This window comes from Leptonychotes weddellii, chromosome X, assembly GCF_054177405.1.
Source record: "Leptonychotes weddellii isolate Sample4059 chromosome X, ASM5417740v2, whole genome shotgun sequence".
In the NCBI taxonomy this organism is placed as follows: Eukaryota; Metazoa; Chordata; class Mammalia; order Carnivora; family Phocidae; genus Leptonychotes; species Leptonychotes weddellii.
The window spans coordinates 66,824,383-66,847,253 of record NC_138385.1 but is presented as its reverse complement, the minus strand read 5'-3'; the positions used below and the strand labels follow the sequence as shown (position 1 = coordinate 66,847,253).

At 39.2% G+C, this 22,871-nt stretch overlaps 1 protein-coding gene across 18 annotated transcripts in view; it reads right to left on the bottom strand.

Annotated features, from left to right (window-relative positions):
- The window catches only part of HUWE1 (HECT, UBA and WWE domain containing E3 ubiquitin protein ligase 1), a 165,086-nt gene that overhangs the window by 83,316 nt on the left and 58,899 nt on the right, over positions 1–22,871 (bottom strand). For 14 of the 18 annotated variants that reach the window (XM_081808807.1, XM_081808803.1, XM_081808815.1 and 11 more), the window contains 13 exons: positions 17,313–17,375; positions 15,123–15,200; positions 14,022–14,069; positions 13,872–13,940; positions 13,164–13,263; positions 11,775–11,896; positions 11,141–11,291; positions 10,878–11,005; positions 10,140–10,280; positions 9,821–9,926; positions 7,122–7,256; positions 6,528–6,629; positions 5,962–6,042 (listed from right to left, as the gene is read on the bottom strand). In XM_081808807.1, coding sequence (XP_081664933.1) covers positions 5,962–6,042; positions 6,528–6,629; positions 7,122–7,256; positions 9,821–9,926; positions 10,140–10,280; positions 10,878–11,005; positions 11,141–11,291; positions 11,775–11,896; positions 13,164–13,263; positions 13,872–13,940; positions 14,022–14,069; positions 15,123–15,200; positions 17,313–17,375 — 1,324 coding nt within the window. The remainder of the gene's footprint in view (positions 1–5,961; positions 6,043–6,527; positions 6,630–7,121; positions 7,257–9,820; positions 9,927–10,139; positions 10,281–10,877; positions 11,006–11,140; positions 11,292–11,774; positions 11,897–13,163; positions 13,264–13,871; positions 13,941–14,021; positions 14,070–15,122; positions 15,201–17,312; positions 17,376–22,871) is intronic. The other 4 variants (XM_081808808.1, XM_081808819.1, XM_081808821.1 and 1 more) reach the window with 1 other exon arrangement.

Sequence of the window (22,871 nt, the reverse complement as noted above, 5' to 3'; positions counted from 1 at the left end):
TGCTATGAAAGAATACTGAAAAGAAACAGAACTAAGTAGATCCTGGTGAAATTTGTAAACTCCTAGAGCAAAGAGAAAATGAAGTTACCTACAAAGGAACAAGAACCAGTTTAACATCATGGTTACCTAAAATATGTAACATTAGGGCGCCTGGGTGGCTCAGATGGTTAAGCGTCTGCCTTCAGCTCAGGTCATGATCCCAGGGTCCTGGGATCGAGTCCCGCATCGGGCTCTCTGCTCCTTGGGAGCCTGCTTCTCCCTCTGCCTCTCTCTCTCTCTCTGTCTCTCATGAATAAATTAAAAAAAAAAAAAAAGCATATTTAAAAAAATAAAATAAAATAAAATATGTAACATTAGAAGACAATGGAGAAATGTCCACAAAATTCTGAAAGGAAAAGAAGTATGACACTTTAAAAATTACCCGAAGATGTACTCCAACAAAACTGAAACATGAATCAGAAAAGGAAAGTCAAAGAGTTACTAAAAAAGGACAATGAAAATGATGAGAAAGGGGTGATGTGAAGGCAGGTTGAAGATCTTATGTTGTCCAGTCTGGCAGAAGACAGAGTAAGAAATTTTTGAAGTTTAGATGTCAATAAAATGTAAGAGTAACCATTACCAAAAAAGGAGTAAAAAAGCTAGTGTAAGATTCAGAATATGAAAAAAATTAAGACACAAGACTCTAGGAAAAAGAAAAACAAACATATTGGTGATCACAAAAAAATACACCAACATAGAAAATTCTTCAAGATAAAAAGGCACAATACTTTAATAAATCATTCTGCTGAAAACGACTAAAGCTGGATTAAACACCTAAAATATCTTTTAAAATGTGAAGAGTAGACAAAGTAAATTATAGTTAAAGGTCCAAAATAAGTCAAAACGTGAACTCACAGCCTCCGGCTTTTGTCTTAAAAGCACAGGGACACACCTTCATTGAATAGGAATTCCAGTAAGAACGGAGTCCATTTATGTTACAGATGGCAGTAACACTAATCACATGTGATGGAACCTGCTGGAAAGTTGCTGCTTTCCAACCCATGACCAGGTCACTCCTGATAAAGGATGGGTCTTCAAGAGTCAGCCCAACTAGAGAGCAGACCATAGTCATTTTGGCACTGGAGGACACCTCAATCAAGGTATGACCACTGTTCATATTTTTATAGACTCCCAGATGGTAGCTAACTGGGTAGCCTCAGTGGGTTGTTGGTCGATGGGCTCAAAAGTTACCACATTCAGTATCATGCCCTATCAGGCTTTCTACATTGGGAACATACTGCTGCTCAGACTTCACGTATTACAATTAAAGTCTGATGTCTCAACTCATACCAAGGTTGCCACACAGGAACCTCATTTTTATGCCCTAGCTGACTAACTTGTTCACACTTCTCAAATAAGCTCAGATAGTACTCCCTGCCCTCAGCTCAACAGGTCCCATGAGACTTCCAGTGATCTCAGTCTCCAGACCCTTAAAATTTGGGCTCAGTGCCATAGCATCCAATGCTACTGGCCCTGGCCCAAACGCTAGCCTACCAATGTGATCTTTGCACCCTGTCCTGCCATTGGTATCATGGTCAATGGGAATCCATACAAAGGGGTGAATACTCCTTCTCTGACTGGCAAATTCATTTTATTAAGCCACTGCCCCAATCTGCTGGTGCAAGTTACTATTCCCTCACAAAGATTCAATGTTACACAAGCCTGCTCTTGGTTTATCCCTCCTGCCATGCTACTGCCAACACTTAATACAGGCCTCACTAAATGTTAGTTTCCTTTTAGCTTCCAAATAACTCTGACCTGATGTGGGTACACATTTTATTCATTCAGTCTGGGCACAGGCAATAAAAACAAGGCATCACCTGGAACTTCTGATTTGTCTTATCCTCTGCAAACAGCAGACCTAACACAAAAACATAATAGCCTACTTAAGGGCATGCTCTTAAATTTAAAAAAATGGACAATGTTCTCCTAAATGGGTCTTTTACCCACTTTATCTTAGTTATCCTGAACTCTCAACCTTTTAAGTCATATGACATCCTAACAAAATGCAACGAGGACCTCCCTATTCCTTTTCTAGCCATAAAAGGAACTTTCCATGTATGAATCTATAATAACCAAACAGAATCCCTTCTCACTTAAAGACACTGCCCCTTTTTTGATCTTGGTGCAACCTATGCTAGATTGGTGCCTGTATTTAAAGTGGGTAACAGAATGGGATCCACTGAAAATTGAGGGCCTCTGCCCTTTCAGACTATTCTGTATGCCACAAAAAAGGTCTTTGCTAAAGTCTTTTCCCAATATAATAGTTTTAAAGGTTCACTAACTGGAGGTCCCTCTTTGTAAATGGAGGTCTCGGTGCCTGCCTGTTCCCACACCTACAATTTTATGGTTCTTCTAAAAAGTAAAGGAAGATCTTAAATTAGTTCCCAGTACTAACATTCTTAAGTAGGGATGCTAGCTCTGGATCCACCTTATACCACTACAGGACCTGGGATAACAATGCCTGTGACTTCCATAATAAACCGACACCTCCAACATGCCAAGACCTACAGATCTCAACAGGTCTGAAAATATTATGGAACATTCTGGTTCTGGTTGGCCTAGCAATGCTAGATTTGGCTCATGGCCTGCGTCTGGGAATCTACCATTCCGACTCAATGCCAAACTACTTGGGCTCCTTTATCCCCATGCTGTGACCTCAACTGTTTGGGGATATTCAATCAGTCCATAGTTCCCAGTAAGAAATTACTCTGTAACTCCTAGAGACAAAGGAATACTCAAAATCACTTCTGTAATTATTTCTCAAATGTATAAAACCTTCCATCAAAGTTTTGGGGTTAGGCCAGGACTCCCATCAACCCACTATCCTAGATGATGACTTCAGCACAATTGATAATCCCAGCCTCAGTGGTGACAGCCCCAAATGTTAACTGCCCCTGTAATGGGTGGCCATAACACTCGTCACAATTCCAATGGCCCTATCAGCTGACTTTCCTTAATCTGACAGTCTCACATTTCACTATCCATTATTCCACTATCACTGCACCAAGATTTCCCATCTTCCTCAACTTGAAAGACAGTATTTATATAATGGTAACAGAGAAGGTCACCTGAGCACTAAAACTCTAGCAATGCTAACAGATGCCCAAGCCCAGGCAATGTTATACAAATAACTCTTGTCCCCTGGGAGGTTTTCAATATTCATATTGACTATCTGCCATCCTCTCTGGTTAAATAACCACCACCATGGCGTTGGCATCAGCTAGTCTAGGAACATAAACGAGAGAAGGAAAGGCAGTTGGGGAAATTAGAAAGGGATACAGTTGGGTATAAAAGTGGCGGAGAAGAGTCAGAGATTGAATTTGGGAAGAGTCAGAATCTTTATTTGGTTGGTTTTATCATAGAACTGTTGCAGCAGGACAGCACAACCTCAACAGAGCTTCCTTACTGACTTCATGCCCTTCCTAGCCTTCCCCACCAATCCGGAGTCTAGACAATGATGTCCCTCTTGTTGGGACTATTCTGCCCTCGCATGTCTGCTCTGATATAATTTGGCCACTAGAAACTCCACCCTCCAGGCACCTTGGGCTACTGGATCTCCTATGACACAACTCCTATTCAGCAAGGTCATACACTCTATTCCACCAACTGCTCCCTTCTAATCCATACACCCTGACCTGTGTCTTAGGGGTATTTAGTATCCAGGTACCCTAGATCAAACCAGAATGTCCAGCTTGTTCATCAAGTCTTGCCACAAAAGGGAGCACTGGGCCATCTTTTTATCTTTTATATTGGGCTGCATCACCGTCTTTGGTGTAATGGGCACAAGAATTAGGTGTTTTTAATTCTGTGACATAGATGCTTCTTCTAGAGGCTACCCACACGATGGCACAACTCCTGGCCAACCACATAAACCAAACAGCTCAAGCCTTAGAAGCCCTTAATGAGGGAAAAAGAAGTCTAGTTGCTGTAACTGGTAAAAAGATTGGGGCTGCCTGGGCGGCTCAGTTGGTTGAGCGTCCGACTCTTGGTTTCAGCTCAGGTCACAATCTTGGGGTCGTGGGATCAAGCCTTGCATTGGGCTCCACACCGAGTGCAGAGTCTTCTTGAGATTCTTTCCCCCTTCTCTCCCCACTCCACCGCCCGCTTGTGCACGTGTGTGCACTTTCTCTCTCTAAAATAAATAAAAAAATAAAATCTTAAAACAGATTGGTATTAAACTGTTATTTTAAGGTGGCGTTTGTGCCTTAAAGGGGACTTCCTGCTGCATGTGGGTCAATAATACAGATAAGGTATCCAGAATAGTTCAAATAAAACAAACAAAAAAAATAAACAGCCAACTACACTAAAAAATGTGCCAAGAGATTCTCAGGCCCCCATTAATTTTTTTTCCTGGCTGTCTCCTTCTGGCTACAGTGAAAGGCTCTACACTATCATTTATGGAGCTACAATAATAATTGTTGGCCTAATTATTTTGAGTTGGCTTTGCAAATTTGGTCCCTCTCAAGTACAAGTTATTTATAGTAAACCAGGAAGGTTACTATGCTAATTCCAACAGCAAGGATGAATTAAGACTCTAGAGAAGGAATTTTGACCTCCACTATGTTTGCTTTAGTGCTCTAAGTCTCATTTCTGGCTTCCTGTGTCATTCTGAGGGATCACCTGCTCCCTGCCTCCACCCCATAAGCACACATGTCCTCTTGCTGCCTCCTTTAAACTTCCCCTTGATGACTGTGCACTTGCTTTTCTCTCTGTTTTGGGACTTTCTCCCAGAGAGAGCCATCCTTCTTCCCTGCATCTTAACTTGGGACTTCTCCACCTGTGTAACAAATCTTCAATCGTACCAAAGACTGCTGTCATGAGTTCTGCCATATGAACCTAAACTTGGGAGGGTGTCTCTCCATGTCAAGATGGAGTTGCTATAGTATAAGGGAATACTTCCTCAACCTGATAAAGAGGAACAAAACCTTCTGCTAACCTCAAATTTAGTGGTGAAATACTGAATGCTTTCCCCTGAGTTCGGGAACAAAGTGAAGAGGCCCATTCTCACCACTTCTATTTGGCATTGTATTGGAAATCTTTGCCAATGCAGTAAGCCTTAAAAAGCAAAATGATTATTAAAAGAAGAACTATTTGTAGATGAGAAGACTATACAGAATATCTTAAGAAATTAACAAAGCAATTATGAACTACTAAGTGAATTTAGCAAGGTCACAGGATATAAACTTAAAATATAAAAACCCGAATCTGCTTCAGCAAGGGGATAAGTACCTAAATTGTAGTAGCCAAAACTACTCCCTCCAGATACTCCAAAGTATTAAAAAAACATGTGTTACTGGTACAAGGAGGTTTTATTTCTACACTTCCCACTACATTCCTTTAGTTTTAAGGAGAATTCTAGAAACTGACGTATCTCACTGTCCTGAATATGTATGGCACTCAATAAATGACAATTAATAAAAATGAAGTTTTAACAACAGCAATACGCAGAGTATTGCTAACATAAAATTGCAAGGCATTTTTACAAATAATTACAAAGTACCCACAGCTTCCCAAACTGCATTTTCTACAGCGAGAAACAATTTTCTATATTACAGTTTGTGGATCTGACATTCAGTGCTAACAATGGAAACCATGCTGACTGAATTTTCCAGACCAAGATTGGGACTAACCATTGAATAAAGACATGCTTATCACACTTGCAATGTTAAGTACAGCACAATGTACAATATTACGTATCACAAATGATTTATAATATACTGCTTATAGAAGGTATATTTGGCATTCAAAGAAATGGATATTTGAAACTGAATTCTGACCTTTATTTCATCACCAACTAGAAAGATACATAATAACACAGAGGACAAAGGTGGACAGTAAAACACTATAAAGATATAAAATATACAGAGAATGCTGCCCGGTTATTCCAGCTTGGTATAGCCAACTATCAATACCACTTACCTAGGAGGAAGAGTGATGGGCCATAGTATTCTGCATTACTGATGATGTGCTTCAGGGAGGTAGGGAGAGAACCATCCATCACTAAGAGAAAAGAAAAGTGAACATCAAGGAGAATATGATCAGTCCAGAAGTAGTTTGATGGGTAGAGATGATGGAGCAATATATTATATATACCACCACTGTGGTAAACAAAATCCTGTATTGATTCCACTCTAATGGTTTCTACTTCACTCCTCCTCATATTCTATTATTTATTCTTTGTCCATGAAATAGCCTCTTAACAGTGGGTCAAAGAACAAAAGAATACAGACACAGACAAAGTGGAGTAGCAGGCTGGAAGTGAGCACAGAGTCAAAAGCTGAAAAAGGAAAAAAATGGGTGAATCATTATGAAAATAGCTAGAGAATCCTTAGGTCAAGGAAAAGTGACACTAAATGACTAAAAGCTATTCAAAATGGCATGCCTTTTCTTAAGCCTGTCTTACTACAAGAGTAGCATCAGTATCAAAAGAACTAATCTTTGGAGAGAGTCAAACATCCTTCAAGAAAGAATTTAAAATCAAATACCATGTCGTATGCCATCTGAGAAAGCAGGGTCTTGAATGGCCTTCTTGAGGAAATTCAACATGGATTTGAGAAGTGCTGCTCTTTGTGGAATACACTGGACTCCTGGCAAGGGAGAAAGATGGAGGATTATACTGAGTTCACCATTAGACCACAATGGGCAGGCACATAAAACAATTTTTTAAGAGATGCATATACACTATATCAACACTAGCAGACATTCGAAGTGAAGATCTCTGGATATTGGGAAGCTTTGAAAACTGGGAAAATAAATCACCAAGAACTACACAAAACTAATACTAAAATGAAAAGACTGAAGTAAAAGTGCAAGTAAGAAGATTAACTCTCTGATCCTCAATTCCTGTTTTAGATATTATCTGATCTCTGACATGGCTGCTTTGATAAAATAACGTGTGAACAGTTGGAAAACTATGAAATAAATGTTAATATGAGAAAATGGACACCAGAATGGCAAAGTAACATGTACAGTCCTAAGAAGCAAACCTCCAAGTGTACCACTGAAGCTGCTCCCAAAGTACCTTCTTGACTAGTTTAGTAATTCAGTGTGAAAGACTGGGTATCTACTTGTCTACCCACCAGGACGGGGGCCAGGGCCAGAGCCAGAGGAGAGGCTAGTGCTGCTACTAGAACTTGATGCCCTTAATTCAACATCTAGCCGGTGCTCCATAGAGATGGATGAGCCTGGACTAGTTTCCATAGTCACATCTGCAACTAAAGTAAAAGTTATGATAAAGAAACTAGTTAGAATAAAAGCACCACCAAAAGAACGATTGAGAAATTTTTTTCCCATTAAGGCGAGATAAATGATATAAAAATGGTGACAGATTATGATACTGAGACCCAAAATAAAAATGTAAGCTTTCCACAAACAAATAGAAAGGTATTTAACAGCACCAGTTATTTAAGACATGCAAGTTAAAAACATTCCTTCAAAAGAAATCCCCTTCAATATTTCTCAGCCACCAATGTGGGAGGAAAAATAGTGGTAAGTAAAACATGCAATTTCACACACTACTGGTGGGTAGCAGACTGTAGGTAGAGCTTTTTCTAATTTTAATGAAGTACAAGATAATTACTTCTTACAATTTGTAAAATATAATTAAGCTCCAATAGTAATAAACCATTGTTTATATTTTGAAATACTTTCTTCCAATCTTTTTATACATATACAAACATACATACTTGTGCCTACTTATATACAGGAAGCACAAACTCATAGTTTTGTAACCATTTTATTGAATATAAAATTTTCTCTACAAATACATCAGAATCACCTAGACTGGCTGTTAAAAATGTGGATTTCCTGGGGTGCCTGGGTGGCTCAGTTGTTTAGGCATCTGACTCTTGTTTTCAGCTCAGGTCATGATCTCAGGGTTGTAGGATCATGCCCCAAGTAGGGCTCTGCACTCAGCAGGGAGCCTGTTTGAGATTCTCTCTCTCCCTCTGCCGTCCCCACCCCCTGCTTGTACATGCTCTCTCTAAATAAATAAAATCTTTATTTTATTAAGATTTTTTTATTTATTTATTTGAGAGAGAGAGTGAGAGAGCGAGAGAGCACAAGAGGGAGGAGCGGGAGAGGGAGAAGCAGACTCCCTGCTGAGCAGGGAGCCCGATGCGGGACTCTATCCCTGGACTCCAGGATCATGACCTGAGCCGAAGGCAGTCGCTTAACCAACTGAGCCACCCAGGCGCCCTAAATAAAATCTTTAAAAAATTTTTTAAAAACATGGATTTTCCTGGTCTTCACTTGCACACTTACTGAATCAAACATTGCAGATGGGGTCTACAACTTTTTAAAAATTTTATTTATTTTGAGAGAGAGAGCATGAGTGCACAAGCGGGGAGAGGGGGAGAGGGAGAGAATCGCAAGCAGACTCCACAATGAGTGCAGAATCTGATGTGGGGGGTTCAATCTCACGATCCTGAGATCATGACCTGAGCTGAAATTAAGAGCTGGATGCTTAACCAACTGAGCCACCCAGGCACCCCTGAGATCTACATCTTTAGCAAGCACTTTAATTTATTCTTATGCATATTCAAGCTTGACAATACCTGATTTATAATAAACAGGCTTTTAAATAGTCTTCTATTTAGATGTCACATTTTAATCAACACTCTGGGATCTCACCCATTAACTCAAATGCCAGCTTGCCCACAATAAACCAGAGATAGAAATTGGGTAAAGGAGTTCCTAGGGACAGCAATGCATGTAAATAACTGTGTTCAGGAAAAACAATAGAGAAAAAGGAACAGCTTCCTATGGGTATTGAGTATCAAGAATGAAAGCATTATAAATTTTAATACCTTTATCATAAGCATGAAAACAGATTCATGTAATGACATCCTGGGTCACCAAAGTAAGAATTTAAATTCTAAGAAAGCTGTTTTGGGGATTTTTTTTTTTCTTTATTACTATTATCATGAACTATGCATGGGGGGGCAGGGAGATTAAAAAAAAAAAGAACACACATGATGATGCACCCAAAGATTAAGAATATCTGGTTGCCTAGCTTTTTGACTTCATGATTTAAAACATGTTGCCTATTCAACAACTTCGTCACCTCTCCTCTTCCTCTCAAAGTAGTCTGATAGTTTCATAAGGTCCCTAATGAGTCTACATTCTCCTTATCTTTCCCAAACACATATTTACACACCTACAATATATCAGGCACTGTTGAAGAAAGAACAGTGAATAAAACAGTACCCTGATCTCATGGAGCTTACATTTTAGTGGGAATAAGAAGATAATGAACCAATACTTAGAAAACAGCTATTAAGTCTTGAAATAAAACAGATTAACATCCCACAGTGACTGGGGGGGGCTCTACTGCAGCCCTACTATCTGCTTCACCTTCCATCACTATTCCCAACAACTTGTGCCTCCTCCTTTTATAGTTATCCTCATGAAAAACAATACACAAATCATTTACATAGAAAAACACTGTTCTGGGGGCGCCTGGGTGGCTCAGTCGTTAAGCGTCTGCCTTCGGCTCAGGTCATGATCCCAGGGTCCTGGGATCGAGCCCCACATCGGGCTCCCTGCTCTGCGGGAAGCCTACTTCTCCCTCTCCCACTCCCCCTGCTTGTGTTCCCTCTCTCGCTCTCTCTCTCTGTCAAATAAATAAAATCTTTAAAAAAAAAAAAAAGAAAAGAAAAATACTGTTCTGTTGCTGAAAATACACACTCAAGTCACTTGTGCACTTTGGAATTTATGAGGAGGAAGAATGAAAATTCTTACTGAAAATGAAAATTCTGACTTAGTAACTGTTAATTACCATCCATATCAGTTTCCATTTCTTCTCCTTCTTGTGTAGTACTGGGTCTCTGGATCTTTGGCTTGATCACAAATGGACATTCTTTTCGACACAAATCTACTTCATGCTACAATCAAGGGAAAAGTAGTAAGAAAATCCTACATATATACCAGGAGTTAAAAATAATTATAATGAAAGAATGTCACAGGCAGATTATAAAACTGGTTTCTAAAAACAGAAAAGGGCTAAGATGGTTCTTTAGGGTTATTAGGATACTAGGATTCCTAGGCTCAGGTCTTACTGGGTATGTCTACGCAAAGTGCTCCTTGTATAATAATACCTCAAGTCTATAAATGAAGATAGAAAGTCCACTATGGGATTGAAAAGCTGCCATGTCCAGGTTGGTGATGAGGTCAACCACTCTGACAGCTCTGGTGACAAATGTTATCTGGTCCTGTTCATCACCAAGAAACTTTATGACCTATAGAGGAGAGAAAAAAAGGCAAAGCCAATCAAATGAAAAGACACAAAACTGTGAATAATTCTTTTGGAAACATGCAGTCTAGATCTCAGGGAGGCAAGTACAGTGTGGGAGAAAAGAAACAGGTGTTTGTCAAATGATAGCTCTATTACTTCTGGGACTCAACCTCCTGAGATAATGGGGACATAAAATTACTTTTCAGGATTAAATGAAATATTCAGGGAGAAAAAAGCCAAGCACACAGTAAAGCCAATTACCTTAATAGCACAATTTACAAAGTACCTTTACATATTTTTTCTTTAGGGTAACAGCCTAAGGTCGTAATAAGATATGGCTAGTCTTGACTAGTAACTGGAGCCTCCTGACTCTCAGACCATGTTAGACTGATCAATTCTTATTAATGGAGATAGCCTCACTTAAAAATTGTTAATGAGACAGATAACTAGAATGCCAAACTAGAAAAATTAAGAATAACATTTTCTGGGTAAACTTTCTTATGCTATCTGCTCTCACTATTAACCATTCCAAACCTATAACTCTACACCCTGCTCTTAGTTGATTTCCCCACAAATGTATTTTAAAAAAAAAGTAGAGCACCTTCAATAAGGCTTCCATCATTCCACAGGAGACCAAGGCTTCACCACCAGCATCGTAGCTGGCCAGATGGTATAAAAAAGAGAAGAGAGCAGTGGCAAACTGGTGAGGGTACGGATCCATGGAAGGATCTATATGGGAGGTTGGGAGAGACAGAAAAAAAGCAAGCTCAGAATTTAATGTTAAGATGGAAAGATGTTAAACAAAGACTGACAAAAGCAAGGGTGAAGTTCTTGCTACCTAAAGTAACAATCATCAAAACTTACCAATCATGGCCTGGATACAGTTCCGCACAAGTACCGGCAAAAATCCATGGTAAGAGGCAGTTCCAGTACAGTCAATAATACTGCTGAGTTTGGGAGTTCTCTCCAAGTGGACAATTGATGTTAATGTTCGTAAAGAAGCAGCTTTAATCTCCTATGAAAATGGAAGGTAAACATGATGTATTAAATAAGTAGTAGATGACTGGGGCACCTGGGTGGCTCAGTCAGTTTAAGTGTCCAAATCTTGATTTCAGCTCAGGTCATGATCTCAGGGTCATGAGACTGAGCCCCGTGCTTAGTATAGAGTCTGCTTGAGATCCTCTCCCTCTGCACCTCCCCCTCACTCTAATAAATAAAATAAATCTAAAAAAAAAAAAAAAGGTAGATGATTGAACCAAGTTGCTAATACCCAGAACTCAAAATTAAAGTCATTCTACTGATAATGGTTTGGGGTAGATGGAGGTCTGTTGAGACTAACACTGAAAATCCAGCACTTAACTCTGCAGCTAAATATCCGAAGAGGAAGAGTAAAAGAGCTAAGCTTCCCTCTTGGGGTTCATTCTAAACCCCTGGGAAAAACCAAAAGGAAAATAAATACACATGAGCCTGACATACACAGGAGAATGTTAATACTTACCATAAGCTGCTTATCTGTTATCTGAAGGACATCTACCAACTCCTCTATCAACCCATTATACAAGATACTGTTTGCTGACTCCTGCAAGGCATTGGAATACACTGCAAAAGGAGAAATAAACACTTTAGGCAAGAAGGCAGTGGTCAAGCCACTGCCTAATGACAAACCTTTTGGCATCTACTGGTTCTGGGAAAAGATTCCCTTCCAACCAGCATTGGAGGGCAGAATCACTGAATTCTAGAGGATTGATCAAATATGGTGGTAAGCCCTAAATATTCTCCAAACTACAGACTCTCCTATTAGTACTGGTTGTCATGAGCAAGGATTTTTGGGAATGGAAGTGTGAAGAGTTAATTTTTTATAATATCACAACTTGATATAGTAACTATTATGCCTTGGATATAGACTTCCATTTTCGTCTCTTCATGTGCTGCTTCTGTTTTTCACTGGAAACACTTATACAGGCTGTAAAGAACAGAATTTGGACTACTGCAGACTAAGTCAGAAACATATGACACTGTGGAGTAAAAGTTGAGAATGAGTGTAATCCACTTTCAGTGTATCCCACACAGAGGTAATAGTAGACATAGTCTCCTGAAGTACAAACTAAGGGATTTGAGCATATTCATTTAGTTTAACAAACATGTATCCATTAACGCCCCAGAAGTTATGCTAGGTGTGAGTACAAAAAGAAGAGTTATGAATTTCACTTCAAGGAACTCAGTTTAAAAGAGGAGACAAACAAGTAATAACGTAACTAAAGCTGGTAATATTAACAGCAGCTACCATTTTATACCTTCTATGTGCCTAGCTTGTGCTAGGAGCTTTACCGGTTTTCATTTAACCCCTGTATCAGCCTATAAGGTTAAGTGCTATCCCAATATTAAATGAAGAAACAGGCCAAAAGCATAAACATGTAGCTAATCATCTGCAGAATCCGGATGAGAGCCCAGGACTGATTCCAAAACCAGTGTCCTTTCTATTACCCTAAAGTAAAATGCACAGTATTGACTTAATGAATACCTTGAAAATTAACTTTGAAATTATACTACTGACGGGACAGAAGAGGAAGATGAAATGGCAAGAGGAAGAACAGGGGCCAGGAGAGAGGACTACCTGAACATCCATCTAAAAGAAAAAGGGCCAAAATCAAGACTAAACCCAAGTGATAGGTCTGTAAGTATTACACTGTTTTCTAATACAACATTAAGGAGCTCAAGAATGATGAATACAGTGAACATTAGAAATGCAGGCATAATTTTACAATTTAACTTTCCACCTAGATAACTACAATAAGCCTCACAGCAACAAAGACACAGATGAAGCTCAAAGGAAATCATGTCTAAATTGCCTAATCAGGGCCTGTTAATTGTAGTGTTATTCTCTTACCTAATATAGATATTGCATGCAGCCTGGCTTGAACAGCTTGCAATCGTTTCCTGTGATTAGAAAAGCCATGGGCCAGCCGTATGTGTGTAAATAACAGCATCTGTAGGAATATAAGACCTAAATTAGGAAACCAATGAAAACGGTGAATGTACTTTCTGAGGGCTAAATCTTACCTATTGGGATATTTGGTAAAATGGTTTACTGTTGCTATTTGTTAAGGTGTCAAACAGAACGGTTCTACTCTGTGGTTACCTGACAAAATGAGAGCCACAAAACACAGGCTCAGAGAATCCCAATATCCCAACATAAGCCAAGAACTATCACTATACTGATAGGCAACAAGCTGAAGACATTTGGCACAAGTTCTGATTGTTATTAATTAAATCAAATATTTTATCACCATAACAATGAAAAAAACCCCACAGAACTAAATGTTTTCTCCTTTCGTCTGTAAAGTGTTGAGATACTAACACCAGATTTGCATGAGTAAAGCAGCTTATGTCTTCCTCAATCTCTCCTGAGAACCTACCTAGGAATTTAGTAGGTGTTGGTCTCATAAAACATGAGGAAACGAAGGTTCACAGAGGCTAATTTACCCATGATCTGACTCCTTTCCTTCTGATATGCTGTCTCCCAGCCCAGCAAGTATCATTAATCTACATGAGTAACAACCACACCCTTTAGATAAATAATGAGGACCTATCATACCTGCTTATCCTTAGGAATGCTGTACATTTTGGTAAGAGATTCCATGATTTCAGAAGGGCTTTCTGAAATCTACATTAGAAAAAAATTGGTTAGGAACAAAAAGTAAACTGAATGTTAGGAAACTAGCCAACAGTCAAATATTCCTCTTACCTTGTCAAGTTGCTCTATGTGAATATAATGTAGTGTGTTACTACTTGTCTGAAATTAAAAAGACAGAGTTGTTAGAAGTCAGTTAATACCTTAGCTTCCCTTTCCATAAGACTAAAAGAGAGCTGTCTGAAAACCAAGATGTCACCCTAGGTTGAAGCCTAACTGAATGCTCTTAAAATCAAGGTAACTTTAGAGTCCCCCAAAATACCCATTTTATATATAGAATATTTTCAAGAAAGCTTCTTTGAAGACAATAGTATCAAAATATAATGCACATAGTCAGACACATTTAATATTCTTCCTTATCCTTTTTAAAAAAGTTTTGTTATTTTTAACTGAGTATAATTAATATACACTGTTATATTTGTTTCAAGTGTACAGTATAATGATTCAGCACTTCCACACATTACTCAGTGCTCATCACGGTAAGTGTACTTTTAATCCCCTTTATTTCACCCACCCCTCTACCCACCTCCACTCCAGCAACCACCAGTTTGTTCTCTGTATTTGTCTACTGTTTTGTCTCTTTTCTCTTCCTTATCCCTTTTTAAACCTAACTTAATTCCCACAGCCTCTGTATTCATAGCAAAGACCAAATTCATGAAAATGGTTTCCACTCTAGATATGTACTACAGCTGTTTTCAAGGAGCCATAATCTAGAAAGATTATTTATTATGCTATAGGTAGGGAAAAAATCTTACTAAGCTACTTATAAACAAAACTGAATTTTATTGTCTCCTCAAAGAATATGGAATGACTAGATAACTGAAGCAGGACCCTGTAAGCAATATATAGATTTCTTACAAACTGGCTAATAGAGAAAATTGAGTGATCACTATCCAGACTATTAAACTGAATGTTGGAATTCTCAACTGAGACGGAGAAAAACACACAAGTCATGGCAATGCCTCATAGGGGAGTCCTATCTTTCAGCAGCTCCAATATAAGATCCAAACCTATGAAGAGTTATTCCTGAGAAGCTGCTAGGTATATTTAACTTGGGAGGGCAGCATGCAGCTCAAAACCATCCTCTCATTTATAACTGAGGAGTCCTAGAAGTCCATCACAGACTCTATCAGAACAAGTCTGAATGAGACTCACCCTTTTCTCGATTTTGACCTCGGCCCCAGGGTCTGCATAGAATTCAAAGTGTAGTGTAGTTGCACTGGGTGGGTATTTCTGTGTATAAAGCACATGAAATAATCAGATACCATCTTCTCCCCAAATCTTCCTTCAAAGTCCTAACCATTTGTCCAACTCATTGTAGCAGCAGAATGAGCAGTGTAGTCAGCAGCTATAGTGCCTTCACCCCTCGTCTTAGCAGAGCTCAGATGTCCTATAATAACACAAAATCAGGAGGATGGAGCCCAGAGCTCCAAAAGCCTTCACATTTCTTACTTATAAGTTATCAGTTGCTCTTTCTTTCAAGAGATCAATTCTGACTGTAGCTATTTTCAAGAAGAAAAAGAGAGGCAAGTCTGCCAAGCAATAATGAATAAGAATCCAAGAAAGGATGGAGAACAAATACAAGGTTCTAGGTACCAACTTGGGAATAGAAAAGAACATTGTTATGGAAACTTTAGTGTACACCATCACCTTTTGAAATATTTTATTCAAACTATGCTTCATTAGTGTACCTTCTTAATTCTTCAAATACTCCCTTTCATACCATTCTACACCACTTCCCATGGTATCAAAATGCTTTTCTGCACAGGTAAATACCAAGTCAATATGAACCAGACCCTGACAACGAATCCTCTTTAACTCTAGAGAAGCAAAGACAAAATTAAGACGACAACAGCATGCCCATTAGAATGAATCCTTAAAAGAAACCAGTAGCATAGCATGGTTGCTTCTGAGAATGGAGAATTACTGAATATAATAAAGTTATTAATTATATTTACATAACACATTAATTTTAAAAATTGATTATTGTATACAATAATTTTGAAATTGCATGCATATGTATTTCTAAAAACATGTATGTATTACTTCCTTTTAAAGTACACATCGTATGTTTCAAAGTCTCACTGATATACCAAATATCAATAAATAAAAGGATGTGCGATTTCTTAACACAGACTGGGCCCAAGACAGACATCATACAAACTTAGTAGAGTGTATCATACTGTTTTGACAAGGGGTAAAGAACAGCTTGATATACAAAAGGAGGCTCAGAATTAACCAACTTTTTTTTTTTAATTTTTTTAAAGATTTTATTTATTTTTTAGAGAGCGAGCGAGAGAGAAACAGCATGAGAAGGGAGAGGGTCAGAGGGAGAAGCAGACTCCCCGCTGAGCCGGGAGCCCGATGTGGGACTTGATCCCAGGACCCCGGGATCATGACCTGAGCCGAAGGCAGACGCTTAACCATCTGAGCCACCCAGGCGCCCCCAAGAATTAACCAACTTTAAGACGAAAGTCATTTTCTCATAATTAGAATTCCAAACTGAATACTCTTTAAGATTTATGTAGCTTTATTAAAGAGACAATACTTACCTCCCGTATTACCCAATATTCATTCATATAACACACACTAAAGAACGTATACCAACTAAGGTGGGAAAGTAATTTGTTTTAATTTGTAGTTTTCTTTGACCAGAAAAAGAACCATTCTCCCAGGGAAAAAAGGCTTGCTAAGATAAATTCACTAAATTTCATCGCAGCGATTTGTCCTATACACGACAAACTGACAAAAAGAGCAACATCTGCTGGAAAATATGTTGCTTCTTGGCACAGCTGTTTTTAACAAATCCAACTGTACCTTGTAGTTCCAAAACAACATATCAAAGCAGAAGGGAGGATGGCTTAACCTTCTAACCTAAGCATGGATGAAAGGTATGAACAGGACAGGGCATGAGGAGTAAACATGGAAAACACACAGAACATTTTAAGTTCTCAATAACCTTCATGGCAGGACTGTTCCCCAAGCATCCATTCTTAAAAAACACACCATACTGCCCAGAATTCCAATAGTTTCAGTGAGAGAATGCAAGCAAATACCCTTTCTGGGATTTTTCAACACTTTCAAACGGATTCACCAAATACAGCTTCCTACTCAAGAGCTGGGTATGAACATATACTGTGTTTCTGAGATTGTTCCTACTGTCAGCACACTGAGGACCTAAGCATTTCTAGACAAGATGTGCTATGTCTCAATTGATCTCAGGTTCCTCAAAGGTCCTGATGTGAAGTGGCAACTTAATATACCATATATTCATTGTAAAGTAAGGCTCAAAAAGAGACCACACATAGCTCTGCCAAAAGATACCCATATCCCAGAGTTACTTACCATCATATGCAAGTCTCTGCAACATTCTGCAAGTCCAAAGCCATTCTCCTTTCCACCCCAGCTCTAAAAAAGGAAAAAGGCAGTGTTAGTGCTTAAAGTAGCCCTGTGTATAAAATATTTAAGAGTATGTGGCTGCTTGGAATACGGTGTTGGCATTGAGAAGACATCCACTGTGAAAGTCCAACAAAGACAGGGAGCAAAAAGAGAAGCAAGGACTTAAGACTCAAGATCTGCCTAAAGGTGATTTCTCCAATGAGATCAATTTCACTGTTCTGTGAGGATGCTACTGGGAAGAACATAAGCAACTATAAGCAATTATACATGCCTTCAGTCATACCTGCTGACAGGTCAGTCTTATCCCATCAAGCCTTCAGTACTATATTATGCTTTCCATGCTCTCAGCCTGTTCACCTTCCTCACTACAGTGAGGAATCACACGCTCTACAGTTTCTTTTTGACATGAACCAAGTTGCAAAGCAGAAGACTCTATATTGCCTACTCCTACTATACTCTGCCACCACAAAGTCTAAAAACTCATCAAGTACTAGCCCCTAAGGTAATGGGGGAAAATGACTAAATTGTGCACTATTACTGGCCTCCAAATCCAAACCTCCAGCCATATATTCTTACTTAATAAACTCACTTGCATTTTTTTTTTTTAAAGGTTTTATTTATTTATTTGACAGAGAGAGACAGCGAGAGAGGGAACATAAGCAGGGGGAGTGGGAGAGAGAGAAGCAGGCTTCCCGCTGAACAGGGAGCCCGATGTGGGGCTCGATCCCAGGACCCTGAGATCATAACCTGAGCTGAAGGCAGTCGCTTAACCAACTGAGCCACCCAGGCGCCCAACTCACTTGCATTTTCAACAGTGTTTGAGATATCATTTTTGCCTGATTCGAAATGCTCCCAAGGGTGGGGTGAACATTTGTTGAAAACATTAAAAAGCAAATGCATTAATCCCTGCTTCCTGGGACAAGGGCTAAACAACAGACAAACTGGAAAGTATGGGGGGGAAATGGCTGGGGAGTGAGATGCTTTGGAGAATAAGGGCTTGGAAAAGTTCCACAGACTCCTGGGAATCTAGAAGGCCACATGTACGCCCAAGGTTAAACACAGCTCTCTTTTAGTCTTATGGAAAGGGAAGCTAAGGTATTAACAGTGACTTCTAACAACTCTGTCTTTTTAATTTCAGACAAGTAGTAACACACTACATTGTATTCACATAGAGCAACTTGACAAGGTAAGAGGAATATTTGACCCGAGAAGGCCCCAAGTTCTACACGCCTGGGTGATCATCAGGCTCTGTGCAAGTCACAAGTGAAGGCTAAGGCATAGTTATAAACATCCTGGTTGAGTAGTGAAGATAGGAGTATTGCCACCGAACATACACACAAAACCTACCTGCAAAGACTGGGGGGGGGGGGGGGGAGTATGTATTTTCTTGTTTAGGAGTTTAAGGGAAATCACTAGCCAACCCCTAAGCTAAGAGCATTAATGATCACATAATTATGAAATCAGTTCAGAAAAGTCTAAAGAAACAACAACTGGGCGCCTGGGTGGCTCAGTTGGTTAAGCGACTGCCTTCGGCTCAGGTCATGATCCCGGGGTCCTGGGATCGAGTCCCACCTCGGGCTTCCCTTGCTCTTTGGGGAGCCTGCTTCTCCTTCTCCCTCTGCCTGCCACTCTCCCTGCTTGTGCTCTCTGTCAAATAAAATCTTTAAAAGGTACAAACTTAAAAAAAAGTAAAATAAAGAAACAACAACAAACCATAACAACAAACCCTGGGGAAGAGTGAGAATTTGATTTCCAGAGTTGCCACATTATATTAAAAATGTCCATTATTCAAGGAAAAAACTATGAGGTATACAAAGAAACAAGACACTATGAAACACACAAAGGAAAAAAAAATTACAGCAACATGAGCATGAGCAGTGATGTTAGCATGATAGCCAAATAAGACCTATCTCACTGCCCCTATGCAACAATTTGGCATCCATCCATGGACAAAAGTGCCTTTGTTGGAGTTGGGGAACCTAGCCCCATAAGCCAAAGGATTGGGGGGGGTTGTCTCACCCACCTGCGTATTGGGTAATAGACCTGCATACTGGTCTCAGCTACAGACCCTGCAGTGGCCTATGAACCAGCTACAGCCACTCTGAGGAGCCCCAGGAGAACATGGTCTTAAAGAATCACCCATGGGCAAAGCTACCATCTGTGGGATTATGAATGAACACCTCTAAGTCAGAATCCCGCCCAGGCAGAACGACATAGCAGTGCCATGGGGCCTCAGATGGCCTCAGATAGCCGGTCCCCTACCGCCCCTGCCGTGTGTCGGGACCAGGGTCTGGTGCTCAGAGCCCCTTGTCCCGGGAAACAGGGTGCGGCCGGAAAGGGGGCCGCCCCCTCGCCTGTCACGCAATGCACGTTCGTGGGGAACCTGGTGCTAAACCATTTGTAGACGATCTGCTTCTGGGTCAGGGTTTTGTACATAGCAGAGCAGCACCCTCACTGTGATCTATTGAAAGTCAGCCCTCGACACAAGGGTTTGTAAAAACAAACAAAAAAAGGAATCACCCATGGATGATAAAGTTTAAAGGACAAAAATATTAAAAATGGTAAGAGCTAAAATAATTTGTTAATGAATATACAATTTAAAAAGAGGTAAACTGAATATTAAAAACATAAAATGAGGTTGGGGGGAGTAAAAGGGTAGAGTGGGTGTGATCAAAGTTTTATCAGCTTAAAAAAGACTTAGCTACAAGATGTTTTATGTAGGCTCCTGGTAACCACAAAGCAAAAACGTATATTAGATACAAAAAAGATAAACAGAAAGGAATAAAAGCATACTACTATGGAAAACCATCAATTCACAAAGGAAGGCAGGGAGAGAGGAAGAAAGGACAAGGAAAATACAAAACTGCCATAAAACAGTAAGATGGCATTACTAAGTCCTCGCCTATCAATAATTACTCTAAATGTAGATGTATTGATTTTCCAATTAAAAGGCATGGAGTGGCTGGATGGATTAGAAAAACAAGACCCAATCAAGAAATGGGCAGAAGACATGAACAGACATTTCTCCAAGAACATCCAAATGGCCAAAAGACACATGAAAAAGTGCTCAACATCACTTGGCACCAGGGAAATCCAAATCAAAACCACAATGAAATACCACCTCACACCAGTCAGAATGGCTAAAATTAACACATCAGGAAATGATGTTGGCGAGGATGTGGAGAAAGGGGAACCCTCCTATACTGTTGGTGGGAATGCAAACTGGTGCAGCCACTCTGGAAAACAGTATGGAGGTTCCTCCAAAAGTTGAAAATAGAGCTACCCTATGACCCAGCAACTGCACTACTGGGTATTTACCCCAAAGATACAAATGTAGTGATCCGAAAGGGCACCTGCACCCCAATGTATAGCAGCAATGCCCATAATAGCCAAACTATGGAAAAAGCCCAGATGTCCATCGACAGATGAATGGATAAAGAAGATGTGGTATATAAATATATATATATACAATGGAATATTATGCAGCCATCAAAAAATGAAATATTGCCATTTGCAACAACATGGATGGAACTGGGGGTATTATGCTAAGTGAAATAAGTCAATCAGAGAAAGACAATTATTATATGATCTCACTGATATGTGGAATTTAAGAAACAAGGCAGAGGATCATAGGGGAAGGAAGGAAAAAATGAAACAAGACAAAACCAGAGAAGGAGACAAACCATAAGAGACTCTTAATCATAGGAAACAAACTGAGGGTTGCTAGAGGAGAGTGGGGTGTAGGGATGGGGTAACTGGGTGATGGGACATTGGGGAGGGTATGTGTTGTAATTACACTGGGTATAAGACTGATGAATTACAGACCTGTACCCCAGAAACAAATAATACATTATATGTTAATTAATTGAATTTAAATAAAATTTAAACAAACAAGACCCAGCAGCTTACATGGACTCACTTCAACTTTAAAGACACATGTAGACTCAAAGTGAAGGGATGGAAAAAGATATTCTATGCAACAGAAATGAAAGGAGAGCATGGGCAGCTATACTTGTATCAGACAAAATACACTCTTACTCAAAACGTGTAACAAGAGACAAAGGTCATTATATAATGATAAAGGGGTTAATTCAAACAGCATATAACAATTGTAAACTATATGCACACAATACTGGAGCACCTAAATACATTAAAAGCAAATACTAACAGATCTGAAGGGAGAAACAGATAACAATACATAATGATAGGGGATGTCACCACCCTACTTTCAACAATGGATAGATTGTCCTGACAGAATCTAAGGAAATTCTGAATTTAAACTATACGTTTTTTTAAAGTTTTTAAATTCCAGTTAATATACAGTGTGATATTAGTTTCAGTGTACAATACAGTGATTCAACACTTCCATTCAACACCTGGTGCTCATCACAAGTGTACTCCTTAATCCCCATCAACCTATTTAACCCATCCCCCTATTACCTCCCCCCTGGTGACATCAGTTTGTTCTCTATAGATAAGAGTGTGTTTCTTGGTTTGCCTATCTTTTCCCTTTATTTGTTTTGTTTCTTAAATTCCACATATAAGTGAAATCATATGGTATTTGTCTTTCTCTGACTTATTTTGCTTAGCATAATACTTTCTAGCTCCATCCATATTGTTGCAGATGGCAACCTACCAGGAATATACAGAACATTTCACTGAACAGTAGAATACACACTCTTCTCAAATGTACATAAAACATTCTCCCACATAGATTACATAGTAAGTTACAAAACAAGTCTTAGCAAAGTTAAGAGACTGAAATTATACCAAGTATCTTTCCTGACCACAATGGTATAAAACTAGAAATCAGTAATAGGAGGAAAACTGGAAAATTCACAATATGTGGAAACTAAACAATACATTCCTGAAGAACCAATGAATCAAAAAAAGAAATCAAAAGGGAAATTTAAAAATATCAGGACAAAAAACAATGGAAACACAACGTATCAAAACTTATGGAATGCACCAAAAGTAGTTCTGAGAAGTTTACAGGGATAAATGACTACGGTAAGAAACAAGAAAGATCTCAAATACACAACACCTAACTTTATAACTCAAGGATACAAAAGAACAAACTAATGCCAAAATTAGTAGAAGGAAGGAAAATGACCACAGCAGAAATAGATGAAATAGAGACCAAAAAAAAAAAAAAATAGAAAAGCTCAGTAAAAGTAAAAGCGGGTTTTTTGGAAAAGATGAACGAAATAGATGAAATTTTAGCTAGAAATGAGGAGACATTACAAATGATACCACAGAGATATAAAGGATTAAGAGACTACCTGTGATTTCACTTACACATGGAATTTAAGAAACAAAACAAAGAAAAAAAGGAGAGAGAGACAAACCAAGAAACAGACTCTTCACTATAGAGAACAAACTGATGGTTACTGGTGGGGAGGTGGGGAGGGAGATGGGTGAAATAGGTGGTGGGGTTTAAGAATACACTTACGATGAGCACTGAGTAATGTAAAGAATTGTTGAATCACTATACTGCATTCCTAA